The following is a 13,472-nucleotide window of genomic DNA, read 5'->3' on the forward strand; positions in this document are numbered from 1 at the left end:
GTGTGAGAGAGAGAGAGAGAGAGAAATGTATCAGTTGTAGACATCTGGCTTTGAGTGACATCTGAAATATACTGCATTCATTTTAATCTAGTTGTTAATATGTCTAATGTATGTGCTTTGCATGTATACCTTCTATCAAGGTGAATCTCAAAATTAAGCCCTACAATAAGGTCCACAGTGCCTTCCCTTCCTGATTTCCAGAATTGTTACCATAAAAATAAATCAGAAATTGTTGTGATGGTAACATTTTAGTAAAATAAACCCAGTGATATGAAGTACTTTCCTCTTCTGTAGCAGGCAATGTAACATGTGGGAGTTTCTGTTCTCTTTTCATGTCTGTGTGTGTTTTACATTTTTATCTCTTTTTCTGTAAATAAAGGTTGAAATGATTTGAAATATTTAACCATTTAGAATTCACTAATATTCATGGTGCTTTTTCTGTTTTAGGATGTCTGTTGAAAAGACTGAGAGCAAGAGATACTATTTTTCATAAAGTATCAGGCATAAATGTAAACATCATCTCAAATATGAGATATGATTGAGACTAGCATGAAAGATTTATACATAAATAGCAGATATCCCTAAGATGATGCCTATTTAGTTAAGAAGCATTTTGCGCATTGTATGTAGAAGCAACACTGAACTGGCAGCTTAGTAGATACTCAGAAGGGAACAGCATACAAATGATTCCAGTGCCTCCAAATGTCTGTTGTATCCATATTTAAACCTTTAAGTATAGCATCTAAAGTATTAGAAGTTTAACTGCTATGGCTATTCAAAAAATACTGCTTTGTGGTAATAAAATTTCACAGTTCCAGAGAGAGCCTGTATTGCCTACGCATCTCTTTACTTCTACAGTTGTTTGCAAAATTGGGCCAGGATACTAGTGAACTTTCAGAACTTGGATGAGCCATCTCATAGTGCAAAACATATTCCCTTTGCGGGAATAACTACCGTGAATACACAGATGTTTCCTCTTTAGGATCCCTGAGGGGTTTCCTGTAAATGAGAAGTGGTTTTCTCTGTTGAGTAAGTGTTGAACTTTCACTGTGGAGGGCATCCTTTTCAAGATGGATCAGGAAATCATGTGAAGCCATTTCCGTGGCAGATTAATCTGAGGATTCAGCAGATACAGCACTAGTCATTGTCATGGGTTCACTGACTGACAACGTTCACAGTATGATGTGCACATTAAGCGACGGCTACATGGAAATAATGTCTGTCTGTCTCTCCACCTCCTTAGCAGAAGGTTTGGTTGCAGGTTTGTAAGAGAGAGAGAATGTTTCTTGGCTTTTGGGAAGACCTAGGATCCTATGACAAGATAGACTGGGCACGCCAGTGAAAACTCTTAGCATCATTGACTATTCATTCTTAATGCCTCAACTCAAAATGATTGCTTCTGTAGTGTGGGTTTGTCTCTGGCAGAGATTAGGGTGGATAAAGGAGAGAATGTTCAACACCTTGGGGAAAGCAAGGACCTAGAAGGTCAGCAGATCTTGAGGATTGAGAAAACTGTATGGCTGTTCACCTGAGGCTTCTTAGTGTTGGATGAGACAATGTCCACATTTTCAAGCTTTGTTAAAGAGCAACACAGCAATGCTTTTGCAGACAATTTCTGTTTAGTACGCCTGCCTGACCTTCTCATGTGCCTTTTGACAGCATTATCAGGTTGGTTAGGTGGAGATGAATACTGGCCACAGTGTCATCCAGTAACCCTCAAATGATACAGTAGGAATTTGAACCTTTACATGAATAATCAAAATTCTATAAAATGTATCAGTCTGCTGCTAGCCAAGCAGAATTACTAATGGGCATGTGCAATAAAATTGTTATTAAAGCACAACAAAACCATTTAGAGTACAGATTTTAGGTTTTTTTTTTAATGTGGATGAATAAAAATAAAAGGGATACTATAAAAAAACCAGGTGAGCCTTTTTGGAGAGGATATTTCAAATAGTTGGTGGTGCCACCACTGATAAGGCCCTTTCTCTTCTCTTTATATTAAATACTTATGTATAAGAAACCTTTGGAGGCTTCTTTCTTTTATAATAGAAAGCTACAGTACTTTTGATTTTTGAGCTGTCATACATGAATAGCATTTAAATAAATTGATGCTAAAGTATCCTCCATATGGGCAGCCACACTAAGTGGGATCTTCTGTTATATCTGCAATTTCAATTTTAAAAATTAGTTGGTTGCTGACCTATTTGCTTTATAAAGTCTTTGAATTGTTTCTTCTTCCTAAATGTTGCTAATTTCAAAGTGACTGTAAAATTCTTTTTTTAAAAAGCAAAACAAAAACAAATCTCAGTTGGAAAATACACTATAAATATGATAAAACTGGTAGAGAGATAAATATTTTCAAGTGGTTTAAAACAGAAGTTCACATTTGACAGGAAAAAAAGCATTTTCTCACACATTTCACTGAATTTCTAAAATGTGGAAACTGTGACCAGCGCAAGATGATGCACATCTTTTGCACATTGTGTCAATATCTGAAGTTAAAGAATTATGACTGTTAGGTGGCAGCATCCTTGAAACCTCTGCCTTCAGCCACCATTTACTGTAGCTCTGTTGTGTCTTTGGAATTCTCCTGATAAATGCAGGGTTGCCAACATCCGGTAGAGTATAGTCACTGTAGTCACTGTAATATAATATACTTGAGGAGTCGGATAGTCACTTTTCCACGTGAATTAGTGCTGTGCCAAAAGATCTACAAACATTTTTTCAGGAAGTTTGGAATTCAGGCTTGTGCTGAAATATACAGTATCCTTGCATTCTGTCATGTCACTTTACTTTAAAGCCATTCTCCACAGCTGCTCTTTTACTGAAAGATTCTGAACAGTACTATACCCCTAATGAACACTGATCATATATCAACAAAGTCAATTCAGAATGAAGGCAGAAAGCAGGTCTCTCTCTCCCCCCCACCCCCCCTCTCGTATAGGAAGCAATGCTGCAAATGTTTTTGCTCTTGTTCACATTTCCTCTTTGGAAAATTGTTGGAGGTAAGGCCCCACTTCAGGACATCATAAATAAATACAATTCATCCTATATTTGCTATATCCCACATATTTACAGTGCCCACTAAATCATGTGGTTGGACTTAATTTGCAACCCTGGTTGGAAGTTGGGTCATTCTGAGTACAAAGATTTGACTTTATATGAAGTTAGGGGAAAAGACTGTAGGGAGACAGACAGGCTATACAAAAGGCCACGGATGCTGGGACCGGACCAAGGAAAGTTGGACAAAGCCTGTCTGTATGTAGGGAGCACTAGGTCAGTGATACAGACCCTTGCTTTGTGCTCTTCATCACCTACACAGACATTTGAAAATTGGCAAGATTTCCACTAGCTTTTCACATCTGGAAAGCTCTAGAATGAGTCCTTTTGATTTCCAAGGAACAGAGTGAAGTGCTGAAATGTGTTGACACATAAAGAGAGACCCCTTTAAGTAGTTGCTCTTCCTCTGAGTTTTCACATAAGGCATTAGCTCTTTATTTGTGCATGGACAGCAGAACAGGCAGTGGGTAATTTCCGTCCTCATCTTGCAAACAGAAGGGAAGATTTCAGTCAGTTCTGCCTGGATCATAGCTTCTAGAAGAGATTTGGCAAAACCACCCATTGGTAAGATGGCATTCTGTAGAGGAAAATAGGGTACATTGAGAAATGCTTGGTTCTTTATGTCTCTAGAGACGGTTCATTTTGAAATTTAGTCATAATTATATCTTTGGACTCAGTGTTTGTCTGAGCTTTTTACTCTGCATGAATTTGGGAATTGTAGAAGACCTCAGTCAAATTCTGAGACTCACCACTATAAGATATTTAGTGGTTCTGGTTAAAACAAACCACACTGTATGAAGGGGCAGGATGTATCTAGTTTTACTACTTGTTAGAAAGAAGCACATTTATAAGGTGTGCCCAGAGCATCTCTAATGAAGGTCTAGTGCTGTGTCCATTAAATGGTTATAAAGCAGCTGGCTAAGCATTGCTGAAAGAACTAGACATAGCTTCTGAAAAAAACTAAAGATCGTGGTAAATATTGACGATGAAAAAATGTTGGGATTGTGTGGGAGAGTGAATTCTTTGTGTTTGGGAACATATAACAAATCGGGGCAAATCTGTGGGTTGGCAGGAAGCTGCTGAGTATGATTAAAGCAAAATATGTCCTTGGACTCCTAGAGTGAAGTCCTGATGGTTGAGATTGATGGTGGGAGGGCAATATTCTGTATCTTTCCTAAACAGTTTGTGTCAGAATAAGTTAACTGACTTTTAAAATATGTGATAGCAGCATTGTGCAGGCAAAACACCCATATCATATACCCATACTCCTTACCCCCCGCTCTGCCCCAGTATCCTACTAATATGCGGAGAACAGAGGAAACACTGTTAGATTTCCACACAGAAAACTGCAAAAAATTTGACTGTGTGCAGACTACAGAAGAATCTCATTTTCTGCTCTACATAGTAGACTCAATCCATTTCTTCATGAAGAATGCACTGTGCGCAGAAATAGGCATTACCACACTGCATTTACAATAGCTAGTTCATCTTCTGGGACTGGCTACGATAATCTTAGTGTTTCTATATATCCAATTATCATAAACGTTACTTTAGTGCACATAGTTCTTTAATTGGATCCTAAATATTATTACTTTATGGACAGATTTCTTGCTGGATCTTTGATGCACAATTCAAAGGCTATATTAAGGGGGGGGACGGGGACAGGGGGAGTTCTCCTGATATTGAACTCTCAGGCATCCTGCCTATATTCTGTAGAGATGTGTGCTCATGACCAGATCAGAGTATTTCCAAGAACTATGTTGCTTTAGCAACTATATGTGAAAATTCCACAGCAGAGTTGTAGTCAATTCCTGTAGAATGTGCTATTCCCAGTTATTGCCTCCAACTGAAATATTCTTTCTGGATGTATATCAAATAAAAGTATTGGTGTATGTAAGGGAGACAAATGTCTCATTATGCCATCCAAAGTTGTTTGTACATTCAGAAAAAGGTCTCCATGTTTTAATCCTGGAACACTTTTTCAGAGTTAGTACTCAAGTCTTAATAATTTAAACATACATGTTAATTTCCAATACTTTGTCTATACTGCTGGGTAACCTCAGCCAGCACATACACGGTGAGTAGTAGATAGGTGTTGTAGATAAGAGTAATTCCCAGACTCAGTTGAGCCCAGAAACATGCCAGGTACTTTTTCAGGATTGGCTGACACATTCACTCAAAACCACTTTTTTAGCAGAGACTACGTAAGCAGCAGCCCTGTGTTTTCCCTTTTTCTTCCCCCAGTAGATGTAATTAAAAGAAAGAAAGTATAACATGCAATTGTCATATTGATAATTGTTCTTCTCTTCATCTTGTGAGATGATACCTTCTTGTACACTTGAATGGGGGAAAGAGACTTGTGGTAACTTGCTGTTTTTGTCAGCAGCTGAGCATCTTCTAAAAGTCACAGTGCTTTGTCCAACAGTACGTGTGTTGTTTATTTGCCTGGATTCTGCTTAGAACAAAAACCTTCCACAAGTCTGTTCATAGGTTTTACACTGCTGCTTCTGTAGCCCTCCCTGGAACACCAATTATTTTCTTCAAGCTGGATGAGGTATAGCTTAGTTTCTTGGCAAAAAACAGCAGCCCCGCATGATGCTGTTATGAAAAGCAGCATATGCACAGATTGGATGTGTGTAGCAATGAGTCTTTCTGCAGAAAGCTAGATTGTTCACTTTTTGCATGGACAGATGTACACAGATGGGTGCTAAGAGAGGGTGCAAAATTACCATTACTGAACAAGACAGATTTATTTTCAGTATTATAACTGGACACTGTAGCTTTTGTAGACTTGATTTTTCTGCTATAGATTGTCATGCAGCTGTGACTGCTTAGCAGTACACTGTTGAGATTCTGGAACATGGAATGATGACCTTATTGCAAGAGGTTCCAAACTCAATGATTATTGTTAATTTTCCTCCCACCAGCCAATCACATTTTTTGTTGACAGCAAATGGAAGAAGACCTAAGGGAGCCCTATTACAGTGTCCTGTACTATCCTACCTGCTTGTCTTCAGAAAACAAAGTCTAATTCTTCCAGTTGTCCACAGATCCCCAGATATTTAATTAAGGACTTTGGGTGGGGGTGGGGGGTTCTTATCAACATGGACAGCTTGCTTAATGTCAAAGTGTTAGAGTACTATAAGCCTGAAAATTCCTCTGCAGTCCTCACCCCCCTGTGTATATTCATTTAATTTTTATTCTTCCATCCTTTGTATAATTCAAGGTGGCACACACAATGCTCCCTCCCCACAATAATAACCCTGTGAGGTGCTGAGGGAGATAGGGACTGAGAGGTCCAAAGTCACCCAGCTGGCTTCTGTGCCAGAGGGAGGACTGAAACTTGGGGTCTCCCAGTTGCTAGAGCAGCACTTGAACCACTAATCCAAACTGGCTATCATCTGGAGGAATATTTCTATGTGAACATTTATTACAGACGTTTTAATGCTATTTCTGCACCAAACGTATTCTGTCACAGTAGCTCATCATTTTAAAAAGTAATAGTACAATAATAATGAAAACAGTAACTATAACCATAAACCTTTATAATAATCCATAAAACTGAAAAGCCTAAAGAACAGAGTAAAATATATTGAAGCATTAGCCTAAAAATCAGTCAGATAATATTCCAAAACAGATCAAGAACAATAATTAAGCTAAGAATAAGTCTTTAGAGAAACATCTTTAGGCATTAACGATAGTAACAACAACAGCAACAATAATGCTAAGTACATTTCTCCAGGGAGAAGTTTATACATGAAAAGCTGCTCCTTGCATCTCTCCAACATGTGTATAAGCTCTGCAGGCAAATTTCCAAAAATTCCTGAAGGTATAACCAAGTAGTCTATCAAGTAACTCAGTCTGTTTAGGGCTGTAGAAGTTAGAACCAGTTGAATGCTATGTAGAAAAAAAAAAGGCAGCTAATGCAGCTGACATACCATTAGCATGATATCTTCCAAAAACCTTGCTTACAACAGAGAGCATCTCACCTGATAAATAGTAACCATCTAAATGAACTGAATACTGAAAAACCTTGCCTTCGGTCTAGTGCCAAATCTAATGTCCATAAGATTGGAGTTTCGCTGCAAAAATGGCAGTGGGGTAGGGCCGTAAATTCATTTTTTACACACACACACACACACACACACACACTCACACCCCAGCCTCCACTCTACCCATGCATTTGTTTTTTTCCTTCACATGTCTGCCAACAGCCAGTATTTCCTTTCTGTTCCTATTTGGCTAAGGAAAGAGAAAACAAATCCTGTCTTCCAAAGCAATGTTGTGTATGTTGTGTGCGTGGAAGAGTGTCCAGCAGCCACGTTGAAGTAAAAACTAAAGGACTAGAACTTCCACACAAGGCTTCTGTGACAGGTTGAAGGCTACTCTGGACCTCTGTATTCCCACAATACCAACTGTGTTGGAATGCTGCTGACTTGATTTACAACATTTTTGACTCAGCCTTGTGTAGTTGAAACCACCATGAAACTGGGTGGGGTTGTTTCTTTGAGGTACAGTGGCTTCATTTGAAAGGAACTTTTTAAATGAAGGAATTCTTTTTTATCCCTCTTCCCAGCTCCTATGTTTTGGGTCCTTAAAGGAAAATTATAGCTTGACAGTTTTGCAATTCCCCTTCAGTAGCTCAGGCAAAATAAGCAGATAATTATTTTGTCAAATTCCCCTTGTCTTCATAACTTCCTTCATGCCTGCCTGCTCTTTCCACTTCTCATTCTTGACATTTCAAGTCTGATCACCTTCAAAAGGTTTCTGAGGTGTTGGGGGTTTTTTTGCTGTTCAGTCATGTCCGATTCTCAACAACTGCCTGGACTAGTCCCTGCAGTTTTCTTGGCAAGATTTCAGAAGTGGTTTGCCATTTCCTCCTTCCTAGGGTTGAGGGAGAGTGACTGGCCCAAGGTCATCCAGCTGGTATTTTGCCCAAGGTGGGACTAGAACTCACGGTCTTCCGGTTTCTACCCTGATGCCTGAACCACTACACCAAACTGGCTCTCTAAAGTTTAGGGGATTTAAAATGGTGGTGATGTTGAAGCGACCTTAGGACAGAATGTAAGGTATGTATCCAGTGTATCCTGGGAGAGCAACTGCTAGTCAGTGTACTGTAGGCAATGCTGAACTGGATGGACCAAATATTTCACTTGTAAGGCAGTTTCTTATGTGCTAGGGGTAGTTTAAAAAGGCAGTCATTTAGCTTACTAAGTAAGGCCAATCCATAGTTGTAACATGAGGAGAGAAGCTAATGAACTTTATTAAAATAATTAAATTTGAATAATAAATAAATAAAATCTAATCTCTCTCCTTCCCTCCCTCCCTCCCTCCCTCCCTCCCTCCCTCTCCTCATCAGTGGAAGGTTTTGAAACTCTTAACTGGGGCTCATTCAGGAGCATCCAGGCATCCCATATACCTGCTGCACCTGCTTCAGTTCTGCCAATTTGTTTATGAAATGAGCATAACCCTACAGTACTAGGACGTTCCAATTGAAGTAGAGAAACCAACTCATTGCTAGGAGTTCAGATTCCAAAGGTGGGTTCTGCTTATGGGGAAGAAGAGATCATATTTTCACCAGGGAAGCCCTAAGACAGTGGAATATACCCATGGTCAAGGTGACCTCATGGAATGCTTCCTGAATGCCTGACTTATGTGGAGTCCTGAACACCTGGCAATTAACAGCAGCATTGTGCATAGGAGCAGAACTGAGTCATGTGCTGCGCATGCCATTCTAATGAATAATGCTCTTAGGCTACTGTGATAATGAGACTTAAGGGCCTTAGTATTATGCCTTTCTTTCCCTGCAGCCTACTCTTGGAGCAGGGCTAGTACTGTACTGCACGTCACCCGTAGCTGGTCAGAGAAGAGCTGGCCCCAAGTTTCCCAGCTGTGATGGACACAGCCAAAAGCTATTCATGCACAGCTGCTTGTAATCAACTTGGAACAATGCCCAACCATGTTTCTGCTTTGCAACTTTCTGTTTCTTTCACTGCAGTTGCATAGGGACATTGGGGGATGACGAGCTGGAAGTCTAATTGGCTTGCTTCTCCACCCCACTCCTGCTGAAGGCAATGCAGCCTGATAAGAGAGTCCATGGACTGCTTTTCTTTATATGGCACTTTGTCTCCATGTGACCAGGCATAATGTATAATTACAATACTGGGAGTGATGGTCGTGGGTCTGAAAAAGGCTGTTGGCTAAACTTGTATTTATTATCCCCCCCGCCATTATACAGACACCCTAATTGCATTTCTTCTTCTTTTGTCATACAGATGGTGATTTCCACAGTGCTTTGGTCCTGGGACTACATCCAGCATTAGCCTGAGTAGACTTATGCTTCTGCCATGAGCATTGTCCTTTCTTTCCTCCCCAGTGCAGCATCCTGTGAGCCCTTCTCACCTGGATGAGCCCTTCTCACCTTCTCACTGTTCCCACCTCTGCCTGCAGAGCAGATGTAGTTGTTTAGGGAGCTGCAGGAAGGAGTGTGATTTGATGCTTCAGCCATATCCATTCTTCTGCTGAATGAAGATAATTGGATATAATCTTACATGTTCAAGTGCTTTGCTCTCCCCACATGCTCCACAGATTCCCTCTTGCTGCAACATCGTACTTTTTCCATCACTTCCTGCCTCTTCCTTTCTCAAATCTGCCTTCACTTCCCTTTCTGTTTCAGTGACCACAGCAGAAATCTCTACTGGACAATATATGAGAAATTATGTCATCAGGGTGTAGCAATTTGCTGTGAGGAGCTTGACTCTTTTTTGATCCAAAGTGTTAGCTAGACAAAGAGACAGCATGGTAATCTTGAGCTTTACTCGCTTTGAATTGTGGATCTGCAAGATGGTACATCTGTTGTTGTTTTAGGAAAGCTTGAACAATCATTTTGGTTGATTTGGAAAGACACAAGCCAGTTTCATTGTATCTAATCCTACAGGAAGTTTTCTGGTTGTAGGGATAAAGGTCACCAGCAAAATACTTATTTTACTGTTGGTCCCTGAGTTCTGTAGAATGGTTTTATAGGGGCAGCATTTGGTTGCTAAAACTCACCCAGTTGTTGTAGTGGGCTTGTGGATTTTACCAACATTGTTGATGATGTATAAGGGTAGTATAAATATAGACAGAGTATGTATTTGCCTTTGAGGCAGGGCATAGAGTGTGTTTCTTTTCCAACCATCATATGCAATAATAGTGTTGAATTGCCAAAGCTGCAGTACAGGTTCCACAACATTCCATCATCATCTCCGCTCTTACGGAATGGCTGTGTTTTATCAGATAGCCTGAATAGATTTCCCAAGCTGCAGATGGTAAGATAATTGGGGTGTTTGAGCATTTAGCAGTATTGAGTGTTCAGACTGCTATATTCTGCTCCCAGGAACTTTTAAGGGTGCCTTTGAATTTCATACTATTACCTGTTCTGTAAAGTCTTTTGAAGGTTCTCTGAAAAACAGTCTAACTTGCTTGTTCTGTCATTCTTTCATCAGAAACCTAGGAAGGCCATTCCTCAAGTTGGAGAAGATTCTCAAAATGGTCATCTCCCACCTGGCTGGCAAAGTTATATGTCTCCCCAGGGGCGAAGATACTATGTGAACACTTTCACCAATGGTAAGCTTCATTTACACACTAGTTTTATTTGTTTAGGAAACCCTCCTTATTTTTCCTAACACCTAAGGTAGTGATAACATAACATAACAATATAAGCAGTAGCCAAATATTTGCCTGTACATTGCATAAAATAATTGTGCTCCTTGGCTGGTCATCGTAGGCAAACAACCTGATTATCTCCCTTTTGCCAAATTTCCAATCTTTTCTCCATAATTCCCAGCAGAAAATAATGTATCCCAACTCTCATTTTCTGTCGAAGAAGGTGATCTCCTCTGTTCTCTTACCTGACATTCTCTGTATGATTTGAGGATAGACTGTTTTGAGAACTCCAGAATGTTCTGTTTCCCATGTGATCTGTGGTAAACTTCCTCTAAACAATGCCATTCCAGCAGGTGCTTTACCGGTTTCCAGAAGTAAATCCTTTAAAAAAGAAGTGGTTTGAGCTGTCCTGGGGTACCTGACCAGGAAACATGCCTGTTACCTACCAAAATGCTATGTATGGGACATTTTGAACTTCTTCTGCTTCAGAGGATTTACTTCTGGAAACTACCAAACCGCCTGCCAGAACGACACATTCCAGAAGAGGTTGGAGGTCTGGAGTTCTACAAAACATTCCATTCTCAAATTGGTGAATTTTGTATTACTTTATACCTTCCCAGGAGTAAAGGGTTTTTCACTTGGGATTAGGAGTTGAATACAGAAAGGAAGAATGAAGAGCAAAGAAACCATACGTGCAAGCCATTTGAATTGAGCTGATCTCAACAGAGCAGCCTATCCCAAAGGGGTCATATTTTGGAATTTCTCCTCCCTTTTTAAATTTCTCACCCATACTTGAAAGCCCAAATATCATTAATGTATAACTTGATTGTACTGCAGTTGGCAATTAAACCTGTGCCTTCATAGTTATTAACATTTTATACCAAGTCAATTCAACAAGAAAATTAATCATATTTGCATGAGTTCTGCATCATAGCAGGTGGTAGCAACTAGCTAACTTTGGTTGAAAAGCTAAGCAAAGTGCAATCCCTTTAGAATTTCAGTGCAAGGCCATGAGGAAATCCAAGACTGAGAAATCAGAAAAGGATCCCAGAAGAAAGCAACTACTTCCATATAGTTTCTAAGAAAACTGAATGGCCATCTCCATACAGCAGTCAGGAGTCAAACTCAATTCAAGGGAGACTTTACTTATTTTGTATTTTGCAGTTAGATGTTTAAGAATTGAATGTTATATTTTATGTGTTGCTATGCTTGTAAATACGCAAGTAGTTATGAAATTATGAAAATATTGAGCATAAATCAAACTCAGCTAAGTCTGCTGCACCTAAAACAGACACAGTAGTTGTATGACATTTCACCAATTTCCTGTTTAGAGTCAGACCTGGAAATATTTACTGCTTAAATTTTGTGCATTTCCTCTTCAGCTCTCAAGTGACCAAATAATATGGATGTCCTTAAACAAAAATATAAATACTTTCTGAAAGGATAACTCCTGGGGAGAGCAAGCTTTTAATAGTTCAGAAGTTCTAAGCTAGTGAAAAACAGCTTGAAATAGCTGGTTAAAAAGAACTTAGGGATGTTTTCATAGAGTTGTGCACCATAATGGGCAGAGCTTAAAAACTTTGTAATCCTTGAACTCCTTTCTTTCCTTTCAGCTTTGGTTCAAAGTTCATCCATAATAATCTTTCTTAGCTCTTTGCAGCCACAGAAGCAGTTTTTGTTTTTCCCTGGAAAGTTAAAAGACTTCTCCATTTCCCCATTACAAAAAATGAAGGAATCAGAGCATCAAAGTGATGGAAGAAGTTGTGGGTAGGATCATGCAAAACCTTCCGGCAAGATGTTTCAAACATGAGGGAGTACATATGAAGCAGCTCTTTTGCTTCATTAAAGCAACTGCTTCATTTTCTAGATTTTAGCATAGCAAAGTGGCGTGCATGCTTATGTGGAGATCTATTTCCAAACAGCAACATGGATTTGGAAAAAGATATGGTTGCTATATTAAGTAGAAAAAAAAGGGCTTTGTAAGTCTTCCGTCATGTCTGAAGCACCTTGCTTAAAGGATTTGCATTGCATGTATACTATCTCCAAGTTATTTAGCACTTTTAAAAGCATATGCTTCTTCCAGTGCACTTGAAATAATGCTAGTAAAGACCTGGATTTTTGTGGCCTTGCTTCAAATACTACATTAATTTCTATTTTACATCTTCCCAATTCCAGTTCCGGAACTATGTATTTGACCTTACATCATCAAATAATTATGTTATAAATGCAAACATTAAATATGATTTTTGTTTCACTTCCTAAGGAGTACATTATACCATGAGTTTCATTTTTGTTGTCCACTTCAAAAAGGAGTTCAGGTGTGATGCTGGGGTTCAAACTTGAAACACAGTGTGATGTTTTGATTGTATACACACATTTTCTTCAATGGTGTCTTTTGGTGGTTTTGTACTACAAAGACTAGCATCCACAGTGAAAGTAATTTGCTGGGGTATTGTAGTCTAGTATACACAGAGAGTACCAACTTGGAGATAATATGGCTCAGAGCTGATCAGTACATGTATGGGAGCCCACCAGAAAATCCCAGGGCTATAGACTAGACTGGAAAGAAAAAAACAACAACCTTGAAATAAAAGTGGCAAACCACTTCCATATTGTTGCAAAGGAAACTATCCATGCTGTCAGGAAATTAAAAAAAAAAAAAATAGAGGAAAAGCAGGAAACAAAATCAAAATATGAGAGCTATTGCAGTTTAATTGTCATCCTTGATGAGGAAACTACTCAAGCCTTGCCTGCATGGCTTCATA

The 13,472-nt window shown here is 39.3% G+C and overlaps 1 protein-coding gene across 1 annotated transcript in view; it reads left to right on the forward strand.

Moving 5' to 3' along the window:
* Positions 1-13,472, forward strand: part of GAS7 (growth arrest specific 7) — a 145,792-nt gene that overhangs the window by 59,931 nt on the left and 72,389 nt on the right. The window contains exon 2 of the mRNA XM_063292751.1: positions 10,548-10,668. Coding sequence (XP_063148821.1) covers positions 10,548-10,668 — 121 coding nt within the window. The remainder of the gene's footprint in view (positions 1-10,547; positions 10,669-13,472) is intronic.

This window comes from Candoia aspera, chromosome 2 (assembly GCF_035149785.1).
Source record: "Candoia aspera isolate rCanAsp1 chromosome 2, rCanAsp1.hap2, whole genome shotgun sequence".
Lineage (NCBI taxonomy): Eukaryota > Metazoa > Chordata > Lepidosauria > Squamata > Boidae > Candoia > Candoia aspera.